The sequence below is a fragment of the Squalius cephalus genome (genome assembly GCF_949319135.1).
Source record: "Squalius cephalus genome assembly, chromosome: 8".
Taxonomy (NCBI): domain Eukaryota; kingdom Metazoa; phylum Chordata; class Actinopteri; order Cypriniformes; family Leuciscidae; genus Squalius; species Squalius cephalus.
This window is the reverse complement of record NC_137129.1, coordinates 5,433,470-5,454,318: the sequence shown is the minus strand read 5'-3', so window position 1 is coordinate 5,454,318 and position 20,849 is coordinate 5,433,470. Positions and strand designations below refer to the sequence as shown.

The 20,849-nt window shown below is 37.1% G+C and overlaps 1 protein-coding gene and 1 long non-coding RNA gene across 2 annotated transcripts; one reads left to right on the top strand and one right to left on the bottom strand.

Moving 5' to 3' along the window:
- Window positions 1-3,412: 3,412 nt before the first annotated feature.
- On the bottom strand, window positions 3,413-5,310 carry sem1 (SEM1 26S proteasome subunit). The gene is made up of 3 exons (XM_079880070.1): window positions 5,146-5,310; window positions 4,506-4,599; window positions 3,413-3,662 (listed from the first exon to the last, which is right to left on the bottom strand). The coding sequence occupies exons 1-3, from the start codon at window positions 5,219-5,221 to the stop codon at window positions 3,620-3,622; spliced, it is 213 nt and encodes a 70-aa protein (XP_079736196.1). The 5' UTR covers window positions 5,222-5,310; the 3' UTR covers window positions 3,413-3,619.
- An 8,294-nt stretch (window positions 5,311-13,604) lies between these two features.
- Window positions 13,605-14,798, top strand: LOC307163148. Its single transcript, XR_013822026.1, has 3 exons — window positions 13,605-13,631; window positions 14,566-14,666; window positions 14,760-14,798. It is a non-coding gene; the product is annotated as an uncharacterized lncRNA (long non-coding RNA).
- The last annotated feature ends 6,051 nt before the right edge of the window (window positions 14,799-20,849 follow it).

The following is a 20,849-nucleotide window of genomic DNA, read 5'->3' as shown; positions in this document are numbered from 1 at the left end:
TAGAAGTCATCAAAATGTCTCTCTAATGCAAAATGACATCCAAAACAAGGCTTTGTTTTTGTAGTGACACAGCAAAACACTGTAATATTTCCAAATGCCACGATATAGGCTCTACAGGCAAATGAACAGCAGAGAAAATAAAGAGTAACAGCCAATACCACCATAAGTGACTTCTGTTTTTCAGTGCCACGGTCCATATTGGAAAAAGAAAGACAGACAAAGAAATGCATATAGAGAGAAAAGGGGCCTGAAACGAGGTTAACACACTCACTTACACTGATACACATGTCCTTTTAAGGTCCCTCAATGGGGGGACCCTCATCTGTGTCTTCAGAAGTTTTTTTCCACCCTCAATAAACAGGCCAACCATTGTCACATGGAGGGCTCTCGTTATTATTTTTTGAAGTAATTACACCTTATTATCTGTGTTTACTTTAGCGAGGGCGAGTGCAGGTGTGGGACAGGGAGTTGTGGGTGGTGGTGATGGGCCGCACTGCTGAACAGTTGCCCCTGTGACTCAGTTTTTTTACTCAAGGTTTGGGCATTGTAGCTGTGCTCTGCCACTAATTTCAGACCCACAAAAGAAACGTGCAATTAGGCCTATTATTGCAGCAGCTGCGCTCCCTGCACGACAGCCCCCTGTCTTCATGCTGGAGATGCTTGCTGTGGTCGCAAACACCCCAGTGCGACCGCAACACCCATCCTATGTGTGACAGAAACACCACAGAATGAGCAAATAATAAACTTTAGTATATCTCGATATAGTGCATCAAATTATAACAGTATATAAAACTACAGTGAGGGTGTGAATTCATTTTTCATTATAATAAAACATCACATTTAATTCTATTTTCAGTTATACCGGTATTGATATTTATTGAATTAACACTTATAGCATATACCATGTTGTAAATGATCAAAAGTGATGGTAAAGAAACGTATAATGTTACAAAAATAAAAGCTGTTTGTTCCATTTGTCAAAGAATTCTGAAAAAAATGGTATCACAGTTTTCACAAAAATATGAAGTAGCACAACTATTTTCAACATTGATAATAATTAGACATGTTTCTTGAGCAGCAAATCAGCATATTAGAATGATTTCTGAAGGATCATGTGACACTGAAGACTGGAGTAATGCTGAACATGGATTAAATTACATTTTTAAATATATTAAAAACAGAAAACAGTTATATTTTACATTGTAATAATTTTTTATTTCTAAATATTACTGTTTTTATGTAAATAAATGCAACATATGTGCAAAAGAGACTTCTTTCAAAAACATTATAACAGTAATAATTAATAATTATTGTTTAAATGCACTAAAATTTTAAACTGCTGCCTTAAATTTTTAAGTATGATCAAATTGGCTGATTAGTCATTTCAACTTAAATTATATTACACTGACTTAAAAAAATAGAGTGGAGTCTCGTATAACGCATTTAAAAAAGTTGAAACTGCTTATTTTGATGAGTTAAAGTAACGTAAAAACAAGTTGCTATGACTTACAGCTGTATTTTTTTACATTTCGTTTAACGTTTACATATATTAAAAAATATCTTATATTTTAAAGCATTGCACCTGACTGATTCATTCATTTAAAAAAAAAATGTTTTAGATTCGTCGCCATTGATTTCAGGTCAGGACGAGTGACCTGTTGCCAGAATTTAAAAGGATCCAAATTCACTATCAATTGCTAACAGGACAAAAGAAATAATATAGTGGAAAATACTATATGCGTTCTTAATCATTCTCTTGAACTGTGAAACTGAATTTTTGGGGAAGCCACAAAGACCCACCTTGCTCAAACACAAGAGGCCAATCTTCCGCCTTCAGGCACAAACAAAATGGCCCTGGAATCTCCAATGTTGCTCTCACTTAGTGATTTTCACACCTCGATGGCTCTCCAACAATTAAAATAATGATCCAGCGCAGAGCACTTATTTTGAAGGGCATGGGTGGATTTACATGTTATGATTGTGTGCGCCTGCAAGATGTGGGTGTCCCTGATGTCAAAAAAAAGAGGATGTAATCATAAATTTGACATCAAGTCATTAAAGTCAGAACCAACAACTCAAAATCTATTAAAAAACACATAGTTCAGCAAGTAGATGCAGCCTCATAAATGTACACTAAAGGGCGTTTTACACTTGAATTAGTTAACCCTGGGTCATTCTAAACCCTGGGTGAACGGAATCCCGGGTTAACTTTATTCACACTTCATTCTGCTTCTACTAAACCCGGGGGTTAACAATTAATTCTGGGTATTCATACCACGTCCTTATCGTTGTGTCACTGATTGGACGAACGTGGCACACGATAGATTTACATAAAGGCTCTAGCATTGCGCATCCTCATATTATATAATACTGCCAAATATCAAGTTTATCCTTATCGGACAATAAAGGTAAGAATGAAATTGATGCATTTTCTGTAACCATCTCACATTTTTCGCCTAAAATACTGAAACTGCTGTTTAAACCATGACCACAAAAAGCACATGAAAATGAGGCACGCGATTGGCTGTCGGTTGACACTGTACAAATTTAGCACAGATCAGTGGTTTAGCACCGCAATGCGGGGTTAACAGCGCAAAAGCGGTACTAACTCTGCTCCGGAGCTAGGTTTCATAACCCCGGGTAAAAAAGCAGTGCTAACCCCGCTTTTTAATTACAAGTGTGAAACGTTCCTGTACCCGGGGGTTAAAAGCGGGGTCTAGAATGACGTTGATAACCCAGGGTTAAGCGCAGTGTGAAAAGCCCATAGCTATAACAAACCAATTTGATGTATGTCATAGCCAAACATGCACCAAACAAATAATTTCATTCATTTACAAATTATATTTTGAATTTTGGGGAGAGAAAATGCGCAATTCAAGGCTTTAAAACATGAGCGAAATGATGGTAGACTCCTCTGGGGTAGGAGATGCCTTATTGGCATTGATTTCAGCTCATTATGTCCTTGGGACGCACAGCCACAAATCCAGAGAAATCATTTTGCTAGGGGGGAGTGCGGCTGGGCAAATTGGCTTCTGGTTCCGTGTGGGAGCCCTCGCTGTGAGGAGCAAAAGAGCAGGGCCCGGTCGGGAGTGGGCAGGCCCAGGCAGGACCGGCTGGGGGCTCACGCTGTGACCACCTCCGTGCCTCAGAGACAAACACTTCACTGGATAATCTCCCCACCAGAGACTCTGCAAAGCCCCATGGATGCAGGGGAAGAGTCAGGGCACAGGGGAGCAGTTTCAGATCAGGGGCCTGGATGTGTGCAGCTGCATCACTGAATGTTACATGAAAGTCTGCTCACTGCCTAACAATATGTACCAGACTTTCCTGAGCTGTTTAGAAAAAAGAAGATTACAAAAATCATGCATGCAAAACAATGAAATAGAAATAGAAGAAGAAAACTGAAACAGAATAGGGAAAACATTTCTTTATTATCACAATTATTAACACAAGTTGTATATAAGAGGGAGGGAAAACATTGATATCAGTTTCAACTGACCCGTTTTACAACGATGGGCTTCTTACAGAAGTAATAAGAGAAATCACATTTTCTATTGACAGAACAAGCTGACAATATGCAAATGTGGAAATATCCATTTTCAGCTCAAGTAATCCACCATTAAGAGGTTTCCATCTTGTATCCGTGTTTTTCCAGCTCCGCTCTTAAAAGAATGGAAAAAAGTGGGGGAAAAGTTAAAAAGTGCAATAACTCACAAAAACAAATACAGAAAGAATTAAATTGGTAAAATTGGTCAATTTTCGCATTAAAAACAGTTGTATCATTATTTGTTAATTTAATTTAAATAACTTTTTTAAATTTAAAAATGTATTTCTAAATTTAATATTACAACTCAAATTCAATATCTACATATATTTAACTTAATTTCAAAAAGTAAATCATAAAATTACAACTTTTTTTATACTATGCTTTCTCAATTAAGTCACAAGTCTCAATAATCATATACATTCACAAAACAAACATTTCCAGTGTTGAAAATCAAAAAGTGTTTCATGAGAAATGTCAATGGATTTATAGCTTCCAGGCTTCAGGAAAAGGGAAATTAATGCGTTTAATATGGGGAACGAATGGAAAGCATTAACTATTCAGAATAGTGATCTACTCACATTTTTTACAAATTAAAATATATATGCAAGCATATTAAATGGCTGTTTTTAATGAGGTCAAGTCCTCACACATAGGAAAGTTCGTCAATGTGGTTTGAGGCCACCATGAGTGTCGGTTAGCCATTGGACATTGGATCCCTTAGGGACCGTTTTCTTCTAAATGAGTGTAACCACACAAAATTCTTTAGAAAAAAAAGTGGGTTTCACAGGGTCTGAAGCCTCTAGCAATAGACAAGAGGACAACACAATATAATATGCATGCCTAGCAGGGCTTATTCACTGTGAATTTAGATTAGGCTAGTACACTCCACTTTTAGTATTTAGCCATCTTCTTCTCCTTCTTCTTCTCGTATGTATAATTACACTAAATAAATACCTACCTCAGCTGATTAGAAAAGTCATCCTCGACATTGTCATCATCCCAGTTATCTTCCCAAACATGAGCATCCTCATCTTCATCCAGGCCTGTCCAGTCTGGGAATGGCAACAATTCAATGAGGCTGATGATTTACACACATAGGCCAGCCCAGCTCCACACACACACACACACACACACACACACACACTAATCACTCTGCATAGTGTGGAGCTGTACAGCATCTATTCATTTCACCCAAAATTAATAAATAAAAGTCGCCAAATTCAGTACATGTGCCCAATCATTGTCTATGCATTTAACATTTCAAAGCAACAGAGAAATAATTACTGCAAACAAAGTTAAACTGTTAGCTTTAGTGGTACTTAAAATGCTATCTGCTAATAAATGCGTAGTAATGTTGTTTCTTTACGTATGTGGACTTGGAGAACTCGAGTATTTTATAAGAAATACTATAAGAGATTGCATTTAATTCATATCTTTTCTTTTCGAGACCGACAAACCAACCATTTGTTGAAAAAAGCAAATAATGTTCTGTCGGTTAGCATAGCAATGCTAGCTGAGTCACTGTCTTATTGTGGCCGTTTATTTACCCTTAAATTGGCGCATTTCTACTAAAACACAATCAGTTTCAGTTCACTTACCCTCTGCTGGGAATTCTTCAAATTCATCATCTTCCTCCAACAGCCCCAAGTCCACTGTTTGTTTCTTCTCTGACATCTCTTCTCGTGCTAGCGATTCAGCCGTTCAACACAGTTTCTCATGGATGCTCGACGTAATAACCAAACGTAATGTGCGCATGCGCAGTGCTAGAGTCTACATAATAAGGCTTATGACATGCGGTTTCACTGCCATTAATATATGAGCCAGCAAGCAGTTTGAAGTGCTTATTTATAAAGGCTCTGTATAATGAATATGGCTGAATTTGCCTTAAGCTTTTTATTTATTGTTTGTTTGTTTGTTTGCAATTTGTTATATATATATTTTTTTTTTTTTCAATGATATATATAGGGTGAATACTGGTAAAGTGGGACAATGGGTAAAGTGGGACAGTTAAGCTTCTTAATTTCTATCTTTACATGTAAATTATTCCATTACTAAAAATCAACACTGAGCTCATCATAAGCAAGTGTGATAAAAAAATATAGATTCTGTGGCTATGACATCATTTCTGGGGGTGTGGCACACCATATTCAACAACCTTACAGTGAACATTTGATTAACAATTTATTGTGTTTGAAGTGTCCAAGTTTGCCAATAAAGGTGTCCCAGTTTGACAGTAGCGCCTGGAAAAATGTGGTTTGGGGTCAATGTGTGTTTGAGGAAGAGTCATCCATCCTGTGTTTAATATTTCTTTCTTTTTTATTCTGTATAGTAGAGTAGAGCACTTAAGCTATTTAGAATTGTATCATATGAGGGGCTAAGACATTTGGATCATAATAAAACATTATGCAGAAGGTAAATTATTAGAAAGTGTCCCACTTTACCAGTATTCACCCTATATATATATATATATATATATATATATATATATATATATATATATATATATATATATATATATATATATATATATGAAGACTTCAGATGCAAAAGTGTCTAATACTCCATCTAACGTTTTTCTCTAATATTAACATCTTTATCAGGCTCCTATGTATAGGTTTCTACCTTAGTAGGCCTACTACCGACATTTCTGAATGGGCTGAGGCTGGGATTTAGTGAGTTTGAAGTGAAAGTATTTGATGAACGTATACTATGTGCGGAGAGCATTCACTCAATATTATTATCTCATTTTTTAAAGAGGCTTTTGCATCGGAGGTCTTCATAGCCTATGTAGCCTACCATAAAATAAAATAAAAACATTTACAAATACATACACAGACACACACACATTTGAAAATGATTTATGTAATTATAAAAATGGCAGTTTTTTTAAAAAAAATACTAAAATAGACTAAGACTAATAGTGAAATTCTGCATGAAAATGAGTATAACATGAAGCTGGGTCTCAAAAATAATCTTACAGCCAAAGGCATGAGCATTTATAAATAACAGCACATGGACCACAAAACCACCACACATGCCACAATACAAATTGTCCCGTGGCTCCAATTTGCTGACAGACGGTGAAAACTTCAACCAAGATATTCTTTTTTGAAATTATTTTGTAATCATCCAACTCCAAATATAAGTAGACAGCAAAAGGAAGTAATTTAGATAGGATGATGACAGTGTACTCGTTTTTACTGACAAATCCAGTTAACAGTAAAACAACAGAGGACATTCTGGACATGGAAATGAGGAGAATCCCATTTTGCTCTAGAGGGGTGGGTGATATGACCAAATTCTTAGTTCACGATATGAGAAATTGTATTTCGCAATGGCGATATAGTTATTTTGTGTTATTTTAACTCATTATTGTTATTAACAATAAGAAAAAAGACAAATCAAAAAACAAGACAAATGCAATATAACAAAACATTTAATTAAACAAATTACATTTTTCAGGTACAATAGGTTTATTTAACGTAGTTATAATTAGTAGCCTACAGAAATTTAATCAAATGTAAAAAATAAAATATTGTATAGTTTTCACTGTATGAATTAATTTACATTTAAAGCTAAAAAAGGAAGTTATTCAGTCAAGAGCAGTAAGTTATTTTCTCTTTTGTTTGATTCACGGATCCATTATACTGATAGTACCAGGGCCGTTTCTAGCCTTTTTGGCACTCTAGGCGAGATTCCTATTACATTATTACTGGTCTTTATGATTTAGCCTATATAAGTATTCCTATGACGTAAAATCCATATAGCCTATAAATGTAGGCTACTGTATAAATGAAAATTAATATTTCAAAAGTATATTTTACATTACACTATCATATAGGAAAATTACAATACTTGTGTCCCAATTTCTTCACTTGCAAGAAATAAACCCTTGAGCTTTTATTTTGGAGAAAACACCAGATCACCATGCTGATCGCGTGAGCAAAGTGCGCACTTTTCTTTAAATCACGCAGCACAAACAGAATGTCTAGGATAGGCTACTTAATTAAAGGGAACTATACGGACCACACCTATTTGGTTTTGTTTAGGGTTAGGGTTAGGGTTAGGGTTAGGGTTAGGGTTAGGGTTAGGGTAACCGTGTAGTACATTTACGTGTGGACACGTGTGGTCCGGATAACCGTATAGTACTAATTAAAGTATTGTGCTGTTTTATAAAGGCACAAAGCCATATCACGATTCCGATTTTAGTTCGTTGGCAAAATATAACGCTAGAGACCTTTATGTTAGGCTATACATTTTACATCTCATGTGTTGGGAAAAGGGAGAAGAGCGAGTTCGGCAAAAGGCGGATTCGAACTCGGATCGAACGCGTTAAAAGCCACTTTCGAGCCTCTCATGCCCTACGACCTATGCCACTGTAGATATTTAGTGATGGGCGTCTTTTTGCCAAATAGACAGGCACTTAGTGCAAATATACGCTGAGTAATCGAAAATGTAAAAAAACACGAGAGAAAAATAATCTCTTGGTGTGGTGGGGGTTCTCACTGGCGCCCCCCAGCTGTTTGCGCCCTTGACGACCGCCTAGTTTGCCTATGTCTAAACGGCCCTGACTGATACTGTCAGGGTTCTGTCACTTCTGTCTAGTTTATTTCTTGGTTTTGTGACAGAGCTCTGACACTCCTGTTTTGTCATGTCTTTGTGTGGGCGCGCGGCTTTGAGCGTTCTCGAGCAGTTCGCTCTCTTGTCTGTATGCCTTGTTACATGTGCGGGGCGTGGTGTTTGGATCCCGGCACGTCAGTCTAGTTTAGTTTCGGTTCTGTGACGGGATTCGGACATTCATGCTCCGCGTGTTTGTATTCTGTCATGAGCGCATTGTCACGTATGTTTCCTTGTGCCATGTGCTCTCCTGTCGATTGTCTAGTCCCGCCCATCTTGTTACCTGATTCTTGATTCATTTGCCCCACCTGTCCTTCCTCGTTACCTGCTTTTTTTTTGCTCTCGCTATTTATTCTCCTCATTATTTGTAGTCGTGTGCTGGATCGTCGTTAAATGTTACCTTGAGTGTTTCCCATGCTCTAGTCAAGTTGTGTTGCGTTAAGTCTTGTTTTTCCCCCACAAGGGTGTTTTTATTTTATTAAGAAAGCCCTTTATTTCTCCTGCAATTGAGTCCTTGCTCCCTTCACTCAACCCTGACTGATACACATCCGGTTTACACCCAACTGTTTACTTTCACCTGAGATACAACCAGTTGTGTTTACATGAATAGCCTACTAACATGATGGGCATTTTGACGTAATTGCGTTTGTATTTGACTGTTCAAGCGCAGTAAGACGTGAAAGAGAATTGAATTCGCGATTACATTCTGAGAGACATGGCTCTCTGTGTGTCAGTCAAGTTTAACATCAAGCATGTCCCACTCTTTATGTTCACATTCATGCATTTTATCACTCTGAAGTTTCAATAGTGCTATTTACATATCGCGATAGCAAAATCTCTAACGATAGATATTTTATACCGTGGTAACGAAATTGTCATACAGTACCTAAGCTTCAGATTTATACTAGTCCCAGAAAAGATGGTGAATTACTAATCAAAATAATTGCATAAGGCTTGGAAGTCTTGAAATAAAGTGGAAGGATCATTGCAGTCCATCTCAGGTAAAGGCCTGGGAATATCTCATACCTGAGACTGCAGTTACACTGTGGCGCCTGGAGTCTCAGGAGAAGGGGAGGGGGGGCCGTCAGACTGACTCTCAGCCTTTCTTCCTATGTGAGAATGCCTTTCATTGGCCCCTCCAGGACAGTATCGCAACTGAGTCCTCATAGAGGCTCCAACCCTGCCCGGCCAGTCTGGCAGTCTCGCTTCCACCGGTCCTTATCAGGACGGAGATCACAATATGGCCTGAGGGGTGCTATAGGACGAGCAATGGGGACGGGAGGGTTTTATAGGACGGAGGCCGTCATCACCCCCAGCTCCCATCTCACTGATCACTCAGATTAATGACACGACCCTCCTTCTGCCAGTGAAAGTGACAACACACCAGAACACGGGCCTGTCTACCTGTCCAAGTGCTCTTGATGAGATAATCGCCCTTTCATTCGGCATAAATAGAAGAATGCCAAACAAGTCAGTGAATGCTTCACCGTGAAGACCGACCGTTGGCGTAAAAACGCATGTGCTATATATGAACTTTATTTTGTGGTTTTGCAATGAAAACATTATTTTTTCATATAGGAAGAATTGACTCTTGGGGATAATGATAATGATCATGAAGAAAAAGAAAAGTTTAATCATTCAATAAAAAGCTTTGCTCTTTTGAAATCTATGTGGAGTGATATGCTTCCTGAATATCTATCAGGTAATCTCACCCACTCATCAAATCTGAGCCCTTGTTTTATGTGATATTCAAATTAATAATAGGTCAGATAGTGTGATAGCACTCCAAAAATGTATATTTGTGAAAAATAAATATTTTTTTTAAAAATCAGCAATTTCTCCAACCCATTTTTCTTTCTTATCTAATTCAACTGTCTGTCAATAGGAATTTTACTCTCATATTTTTCATCTGTGTTTCTTGAAAAGGCCTGTCAGCTGGAGCTTGAGGTACAGTTTGCCAACAGCCTAATGACCCTTTATGGCAATACAATCTGATGTCTGTCCCAGCCGTCCGGTAATCCTGTCCACCTTTGCGGCTTAGTTATGCTCAGGCTTAAGTTGCATATTTTGTATTTATCAGGATTTTGCTGATAAATGCTATCAGCAAGAGAGAAATGAAATATGGGAGGTCTATCTCAAGTTGCAAGAACAGACGGTTTTTCAGTACTGAACGAAGCAGATATCCAGTCGTTATTCTCTTATATTTATTACTCAAGACAGAATTTGAGTTTTTCGGGTTGAGCAGTTTTATAAAATCCTCACAGCGAAAAGGATGTATGTGCTTTTCTGTTTCATACATTTTAGATAATACATCAGTAGATCAGTTTCCATCATTCCGTGACAGCTTTTTTGCTGCGAAATGCATATCCGTCCAATACAAACATACTCAGAAACAAAGAACTCCATGCAACTCGAAATAAACTCAAAATAAAGAAAATGTTTTCCAATGTAAACACTCCATTATTTACAGTACATCAGTCATAGTTGCATAAACAACCTAAAGCCAGATTCTGCATATAATGTTAATTTACTCATTATTTATATTAAATGCTCTTAAAATGATTCATGACAACAAAAAATAGCAACTTATAGGGTCACGTGTTAAGTTCATATATGAACAGTGTGAACAAATTGTCAAACCACAATTTCATCAGGCCCTCTATCAAAGTATGCAAAATATGGGCACAATCATTTTTTAATTCCACGTTTTAAAAAAGACAATAAACATTGGGCCTCAGCCCTGCTTGTGTAAATGAAGCATTGTTAAATTAATTTATTACGTATTAAACAGAATTTTGGCAACACAATGTTTAGGAGTTGCAATGGTCACATTTGTCTGACCTCACAGTAGTTCATTGTGATTGGTGCATGGCTTATACTGAAAGGTCTCTCTCTCGCTCTCTCTCTCTCTTTCTCTGGAATGACATTCTCAAGTGAATGTCGCTCATCAAGGGGCTTACGGAGTAAGTGATAAAGTGTTCCACTCTAATACCTGCCCGCTTCTCATCTGTCATCTATAAAGAGGATTGGAAATGAAGCAACATTCTTCAGGATATAATGACCTCCGAAGCATACAGAGGGATATTGTAAAACATATAAATGGAGAGGGAAAATGTGTTTTGGGTTTGATCAAAGAAGTAAAACTGCAGTTGATTATGACCATGATCGGTTCATATATACATAGGCCTACTATAAACCATATATATTGTCGTCCATCATAATCACGATTCAATGTTAAACTGAAACGATATTGATTTAACCAGTGTTTTATACGCTGCTTGATTTCAGGTTGCACAATGCAATATGGAATTGAGTAATGCTCACCATGTGACTGCATAGGCCCGGAAATGGCCCTGATTGGACTGATTGATAAATGAAGCTGTCCTTGTTTTTGAGCATGCCCTTTCAGCTCTGGACTTTGTCCAGGAAAACCTCTAACAGCCACTTATTAAGTAGTTAGACTCACAAGGCTGTGTATGCAGTGGTCATCTGGGTGTGTGTCTGTAGGTTCTGAGACCCCATTGGTCAACGGTGGGCTCTCGGTTGCGAGCTGGCAAGATAACACAGCGGGCATAATCCTCATTCTTCTCCCTTGAGGTCTGAAGTAGCGTGTTTTTACAGCTTGTCGGGTTGTTTAGCGACGTAATTATTAGCATTTCTTGTAAACATTCTGCGTTACCTCCAATGAGTCTTTGTCCCCTTGACCCGTGCTTTAAAGGCTCAAAGAGAAGTCGCAGTAAAGTGGAGGAGGCGTGAATGTTTTTGCAACTCTCAAGAAAATAAAATTATGGATGACGTATTGAGTGAGACAGCTTATTTCCAAGATAGCAAGCATTGCAAGAAGCGTTTAATCTGAAGTTCACAAAAACATTCACATGTACAGAGAGGCTAATGGTGAATTTGATCGTATTATGCAAGTGTGGTCACAAAACACACCAATCATACAAGTCGTTATTATTATAAATTGTTTGTTTTTTTGGCTTTACTATAATTCATGATATTTTAACACACCCTGCCTGCAGTCTAAGATCCCATAATTAATATGGAATGGATGAGAATCAAGCTGTTTGTTTACATGATGCCTGGATAAATTTTTGCCCTATAACACCATTTACTCTTGAATACTCTGGCACCACTTGCGCAAGGATCATACATGTTAGGAAGTGCATGATTAAGTGTATTTAAAATATTGCACATTGAGCCATTAGCGAAATCATCTCGGTTCCTGAGCTGTAGACAGGTCGCATTTAACCAATATTACGGCCTGGGTTTTTGAAACTATCACAGAGAGTATCAAGCCTCTCTTGTGTGTCTGTAAGATAGGGAAAAAAACAAGGAAAATGTTCTAGAGTATAGCCAACGGCGAAGTTTGAACAGCTCGGCCAGTGACAAGCTTTTAAGGAGACCAGAGCACCATGGGTAGTCTGCAGATGAAATACTAGGGGGTGAAAGGGAAAGTAGTGATTTGTCATTAGGACTTTTCAAAGACCAAGGGTCCAATTTATGGTTTTTATACCTGCCTTCTTCAGAACACACATCAAGTTCTTTGTGAGGAATATAATGCTAGTTTTTTTTTTCTTTCTTGTAACAGAGCTATATTGGAAGATATTTGCTGAAAATTGAATGCAGAAAATTTTGGCATGTCTGAGAAAGAAAAGAAAAAAACATGTAAATGAAAACATACGAGGCTCATACACTGCAGCTTAATACAGTGTCACTCCACCACTGAGTGTTTAATTGCATTCTGTCCACACAGATCATTTACAAGAGTGATGTTCTACAACTCAATTTACTTCCAAAAAATTCTGTCATATAAAATCTCCATAAATATACACAGAACCAACCTTTTAATTGTTCAAATTATAAGTTATTCAATTATAACATTTGATTAAATTAGTTATGATAAATGCAATAAATATCAGATCAAAACCAGCACAGGATGTTTTTGTATATGTTATTTAATTTTACTTTAAATTATTAGAAATAAATATATCAATCAAATGCAATAAATATAATATCCGAACCAGCACTTGGACCACGACTCATGCTTGTTGTGTTGACTTGAGAGCAGACATTGATGCGTGAACGTGTTGGAGATTAATATTATGTAAATAAAGTGGTAAATTAAATTTTGCGTACACAAAGCACTCATAAAATTTAGGTTAAACCACTTAAATCACATGGATTAACCATTCTGAGAGTTTCCAGGGCTTGAAAGTGGTAGTTGCGTATACTGTCAATGGAGGGACAGAAAGCTCTTAAGATTTCATCAAAAAGATCTTCATTTGTGTTCTGAAGATGAACTAATGTCTTACAGGTTTGAAACATGAGGGTGAGTAATTCATTTGGCAGAATTTTCCTTTTTGGGTGAACTATCCCTTTAACTATACGTAGATTAAGTGACGTCAATGTCGTTTGGACATTTGTAGCTCTTCCGAGGTGCTAATAGAAAATCACAGAAACAGAGGTAGAAGCCTACTTGTCTTAACAAACTCACAAATGTTGAAATTGTCTTTCTGCACTCTATGTTTAAGGAAACTTATACAATATTTTTTCGGGGAAACTTATACAGCCTACATTATGATCCAGAAAGCGTGTGCTTATTAAAACAGCAAATTGAGAGGAAACAAAACGTGCCACTAATGGCGAGCGAGGACAGTATTTTCCGGAAGGTAACACTTATGCGCTCGGTCATATTTCATGAGTTGTTAGCGTCCATAAATATTAGTTTATGGCTGCGGGAAGTCATAGGCCTATGGTTAGTGTGTCAGTCATCAGTTTCGGGAGTGACTCGTTTGCCGTACACACACACTTGAAAAACAAAATTCACTCTGATTGTTACTAACAATAGATTGTTATACTAAATTAACAATAGGCATGTTTCGCTCAGTCAGCAAGATGCGAGGAAAATCGTTTTTGCATGAACTTAAAGGGATAGTTCACCCAAAAATTACCCCGCAACTACCTCTTTGATTGTTCTAAAAGTTCATAAAGAGGTCATAAAACGAATCCATATGAATTGAGTGGTTTAGTCCAAATTTTCTAAAGAGACGTGATTGCTTTATATGATGAACAGATTTAATTTAGGCTTTTATTCACCTATAAACATTTATCAACTCGCACATATCTGTTGTGGTAAACTCATGTTCTTGAGGTGTGAGAACCAATGAGGTTCATTCTCGTGTTACGCAGCAAGTTTGAGCTTCCGAGCCAATGAGGTTTGTTCTCACGCATCAATCAGTTTCAGTTGAGCTTCTGTTTTATGTTCCTAATAAATGTGAATAAAAGCCTAAATTAAATCTGTTCATTATATACAAATTTTAAAATAAAAAAATTCGGACTAAACCGCTCAATTCATATGGATTAGTTTTACGATCTCATGAACTTTTTGAATTTTGAAGCTTTAAAGTGGTAGTTGCGTAGCTGTCAATGGAGTGACAGAAAGCCCTCAGATCATTTCTGAAGATGAACGAAAGTCTTACAGGTTTGGAACAACATGAGGGTGAGTAATCATTTTTGGATGAACTATCCTTTTAATCATTTTGGCATAAAATGCTTTATTTTCATTTTCTTCACTTTATTTTTCTTCTATTAGCTTGTTCAGAGGTGGATCGTGGCCTCTGATGCATATCGTCTCTCTCCTTCTCCTACATGCTAGTTGCAGCAGCAGAGCTTTCTTCTGTCAGCCTGCGTGCCAAGGTAATGCATGGTTTGCATATTCATAGATTAGTTACACTACATCACTGTGTGCCAATAACTACCATCAGACATTTTATTTATTTTCATTTGTCAGCTATTTGTGACAAAATTGGTCACATTTGTACATATCACCCCTGGCACACACAAAGCTTGAGGGGATTCCCCCATCTTAGACAGGGTCTGGAGATAGCGTGACATGTCTGGGATAGTAGAACCATGTACCACTTGTTTCCTTTTAGGGCAATGACTTTCTAATTGGATGTTTGCCCAAAAATGTTTGCCCCAGGGTACACTGCCACTAAGCAAGATGATAGAACTGCAGTGAGTTTGAATCATAGATGTAGTCAGAAATGTCCCTCATGATGATCTAGATCTACGTTAGTTACTTTGGTTGCTTGATTACTTCCTTAGCAAGTCATTATCATTTGCCATGATTTTAAAATGGATGAAGCAGCTGGTTAAATTGGGCAACTATTTGTAAATTGCGCATAGCCAGACTTTTTGACACAGTCTAGTCCAGTGTGCAGATTATTCTGGCCTCTTTTTAAATTCTGATTTAAAATTTGTTTTGAGATATTTATTTATTTATTTATTTATTTATTTATTTATTTATTTATATTAATATATTTATGGCTATTTTAGGTCGTGCAACTCCCCAAAAATGATATTTATGAAAACTTAAAGGATATATTTTAAGGCTTAAAAAAAAAGATTAAGATTTATAAACTTGCATAATGCATACCAAACAAAAGTTTGGGGTCAAGTAAGCATTAATGCTTTTATTTAGCAAGTAAGTACACATTAAATTGGTCAAAAGTGAGAGGAAAGCAATTTATAGTGTTACAAAATATTTATATGTCAAATAAATGCTCTTCTTTAGAACTTTCCATTCATTAAAGAGTCCTGCAATCTTTTTTATCACAGTTTCCACACAAAAAATAAGCAGCGCAACTGTTTTCAGCTTGTATTATAGATAATAATAATAATAATAAATGTTTCTTGAGCAGCATATCAGCATATTAGAATGATTTCTGAAGGATCATGTGACTCTGAAGACTGGAGTAATGATGCTGAAAACTCAGCTTTGATCACAGGAATAAATTATATTTTGAAATGTATTAAAATAAGAAACAGTTTTAATTTTAATTTTTAATTTTAATTGATAATAATATTTCACAATATAATGTTTTTTCTGTTATGTGAGTGTTACTGTGTTTTTGGTCAAACAAATGCAGCCTTGGTGAGCAGAAGAGACTTTTGAACGTTAGTATATTCAAGGTGTAGAGGAAAATATTATATGTGATGTATACACCACATCAAACATTCCTTGAAAATGATTTCAATATTTTTCCCTTTTGATAAATTAGCCAGTCTCTCCCCAATACTTTCTTTTCCCTCCACACTCTCCCTTTGAGGCATAAATAATATTTAAAGACTCCTTTCCCCTGTGATCCACACACACATTGGTAATGTCGTTTGGATTGTACTGTGAGTGTAGCATCCTCCAAGCCCTTCATTCACATGATTATTTGTACTCGTGTGTTTTGATGATATTGAGAAGCTTAGGTGGGTGTGTGAGGATAATTACATGTGATATAATCCACTGATGAGCACAACTGTGGCACTGTGCCAGTAGCACAGCCATTTTCTATTAGGAGAGGAGAATTAATGCAACCAGTCTTTTGTCTAGTATGCATTTGTTCATCAATGTATACTTTACCGCATCGATTTGAATATTTTTGTACTGATTAAAACGCATCTCTTGCTAATGTCTGTGTGGCACAGATAAACGCAGAGCAATCGAATGCGCTGGAAATGCATGCGTATAATAAGCACTTTATGGCAAGGTTATTTTTTGCAGGCCATTTCTGTGAGTTTTATAGTCTTATAAACTCTGCATACTAAGGAATAGAAAAGGGCAAAGTTGTTTTCCTCCTGAGACGTGTTCTTGTTTTATGTGTACATGCCAACAATCCCTGACAATGTTTTACTAGGTGATGACTCAGAGCTCGTTTATTTGCTTGCCGAAGGCTTTATTTAGTACTTGATTTTTGTTTTTAGGATAAAGGCAGACATTTTGAAGGCTGAAAATATCTTTTCCTTTCATCTTCTTTTTGTCCGTCTTCTTCCTCGTCCATCTCTTGTCCCATTCTTGCTTCTTTTCAAAAGCCAAAGAGAGAATGCGGTGCCCTTGTTTGGATAAACTCACATCGCCTGGTCATCGAAAGTTCGTCAGAACGCGCAATAACACAGACAGCGGTTTGACTTTGAGCGGGTTCACTCAGGCCTGTCCTGAGAGCGAACAAGTCTTGTGTTGGAAAAGGACGTGACCTGGATGACAAGAAAACCTGCAGGACAGCAGTATTGGCCTCTCTGTCTTGTGATTGATGGTGTTGATGTTCTAAATTGGCCTCAGATTCGCCAAGTACAAGAATCATAATAGCAGGGTTTTAGATTAGTTCTCTAGATAGCAGGAAGAGGGGGAGGTTGAACGTTCCAAGAATACAACAATGCACTGAACCCCGAATGTCGGCTGGAGGCTTGCGAAAGGCACATCGCTAGCAAAGGATGTGAATAGTGATTCTAATGCCGAGAAGTATTTCAGGGGTCAGACTGCGTCATTACCGCCGAACGGAGGTCAAAGCCACACGCTTGTCCTCAAAGCCGAGACGCTGCATCTGGGCTGAACAAAAAAGCCTCTCAGCTTACTAATTGTTTGGGGAGCCTCTTTAAGACCGTATTTATGTATGTTCTTTGATCACTAAGATCGTCCGCGATTTTGCAGCATTATGGCAAATCTGAATGTTGATTACCTGTAAGTATGATATATTTTCAGTGGGAGGTCTAGTATGGATTGCAGTATTGTATATTTATAACTCAATATGAATTCCTCATTATTGCTTTGAATAACTGTAATTCTAACATCAAACTAATTGTGAATGAAAGGGAAAAAATGTGAAAGAGAAGGGAGTAAAATTCAAATTTGAAAAATGATATGCCCACCTCATATTTGTGGCCCATTACCAGGATGATTAGTTTGGGAGATAAAAATGAGCACTTGTACTGTAGTGTGCAGGTATTTCCTGGGCTTTCAACACTGTTGAAGAGACTATAAAGAGTTTGAAATGATTAAACTTTGTTTTGACCCTGCAGTTAAATGCATGTGCTTGTCCATTATGGCCAACCCACCATCGAGAATAATGGGCATTTTTCAGAAGAGCCAGGGAGTCAAACCATACACTATGTGAAAAGCAGCGTTAAGAGGCTGGAGATCTGTGTAATTAAATAAAACCCAACTGTTTTAGTGTGTACTTTAGAATGAAACCCTGGGATACTTGGTTTTAAATATGCTGTGGGGCTACACCAATGTGCTTATGTTTGACAGCGCTAAAAGGGCTGTTTAATGCTTATGTTTAATAGCTTGTTCACAACATAGGGACTGAACCTCTGTGCTCCTGCCCTGTGCCGCCACGACAGCCGTAACATTGCCTATGTTTCAAGGGATAGTTCACCCAAAAATGACAGAAATGAAGATATTTTTGATGAAATCTGAGAGTTTTCTGTTCCTCCATTGACAGTCCATGCAACTACCACTTTGGCGTGTCTAAACGTGTCTATAAAACTATGAATTACTTCTTTTTTTTTTTTAAGATTCACAGTGGTAGTTGCATAGCTGTCAATGGAGGAACAGAAAGCTCTCAGATTTCATCATAAAGATCTTCATTTGTGTTCTGAAGACGAACGAAAGTCTTCCGGGTTTGGAACGACATGATGGTGAGTGATTAATGACAGAATTTTCATTTTTGAGTGAAGTATCCCTTTAATGTAATTAATATATTATCTTATTTTCTTAATAAACAGGTCAGAAACATACAAGAATATCCAAAATATAGAAATGATTTGAAAAAATCTAGTTTACTACACTTTGGTTTCATTTGTTTGTGTGTGTACAATTATTTCTATCAAAACATGTTCTATCAATTATTTCTATCAAAACAGGAAATGCATCTATTTAGGTATCATAAATTACAAATATCATAAATCAGTTGTTCATAAATCATTACGTTTTTTGGGGAATCGAGGCACATGACATTTTTAAAGCCTGCGCTAACCTTGTCCTGTTATAAAACGCTCAAATGATCTGATATAACCTTGATGCACATTTATGAGAGTCTGCTGCATAATTACTGTGACATCATTTCCTGTTTTATTTACATTACCGTTCAAGAAATGTTATTTCATTCTGCAGGAATGCATTAAATTCATTAAAGAATGATTTATTTTTGCTTTTTGAAATTTTGCTTTATCATAGGAATAAATTCCATTTTAAAATATATTCAAATAGGAAAGTTATTTTTATTGTACTACAACAATATATTTTTGATCAAGTACATCATTTGGTGAGCATAGGAAACTTCTTTTTAAAACATTTTTAAAAAACCATACTGACTTTTGAACGTTAGTGTATTTTTTTTTAGCTTTGATTTGGTGGATAAATGTTTTTCAAATATTAATTAGCGGTAATGTAGTTTGGTTAAAAACTGTGAAATGATAGTAGAAGAATATGCCAAACTGCTTAAGGTTTTCTTTTCAATTTTTTTTAATGAGAATTTTTTTAGCACAGTTGTATCATCATTAAAGATGTATTATGTACAAGTTGCATTAATGAATTGATGCAGACAAAAATGAGCATCATTTTATTGACCCATATGAGAGACAATTAATTAGAAAAAACAAATGACATATGTCTCTCAATTAGGTCTTTACACGTTCACATGTTTTTCTACTAATTATCTTTATTAGCACTTGTAAAAGGACTGTATGCTTGTTTTATAGATAATGTCTCTCTCTGGAGTGTTGACGCGCTGATGTCTCTCTTGCCTCGGGCACATTAGATTGGCATCCATTGAGCACCCTCATTGTTTACAACCCACCAATCCCCCGGCTTCATTTCCCGTTTGTCCCTCCTCCTTCAAAAAAAAAAAAAAAAAAGAGAGATAGCAAAAATCTCAGACTGCCTGATCTCCTCATGTGCAGCGCTGAGATGTGGACACCCCTGACCCTGGCTCTATTTTCTCTAGGCATGTGAGCATGCGTGTAATTTTCACCCTGCTGTCCTAGACAAAACTGCCCCTCTGGAGTCTGGGATAATGGTGATCAGTCTTTCCCCCGGTTGCACTGCGGGCAGCCCTTCCAGCACTGATAGTGAAAGAAAGAGCGGCTCGTGCGCATGTGGAGAGTCCGCGTCTGAACCTCGACCCCCCACGTAAATGAACAAACACAGCCACACACGGAAAGACATTAATCCATAAATGCAGACGCGTATCAAAATGACAGATGTATTGCAGGTTATTGCATATATACAGTGATTATATGGCAGGAAAGGGGTGTAAATTGGTCTGTACGATTATGTATTTTCAATGAAAAGAAAAGAGGACCCTCTGGTTGTGTCATTGCTCTTGGTCAACTGACAAAACTCAGTCCATCAGTGTGGATGTGAGAACACAGAACAGCATGGATCAATTTCTGTTCTTGTTAAAATGTGTCCCTAAATGCCACCAGTAGTTACGGCAGAGGACCACATACGTTGCGCCTAATCCATTCCATGATTTATCAGCATATGCAGGCTATTAATGTTCTCTGTGGAGAACGCTGCAGAGACACCCAGACTCTGGCTGTTCTGGTGGTTGGAGCAAATCTGTTTAGGATTATAGAAATAGTGGTGCGGGAGACATCGAACCGTCCAAAATCCCAGCAATGGTAGAGAAACCCCAAACAGCTGTTTGCAGGATTTGTTGACATTTCTCTGCTTTGCATATTCGCTGCTTGTTCGAGTCGGTGACTTTTACACGCTTCATGATGTTTGCTGCTGTTTGGTATTTGAGTTTTAGTGTAGTTTCCTCAGTGAAGTCCATGTTTGTTTTTAACACCATCGAAAATGTATCCTTTGCTAAATTATCTATCTATCTATCTATCTATCTATCTA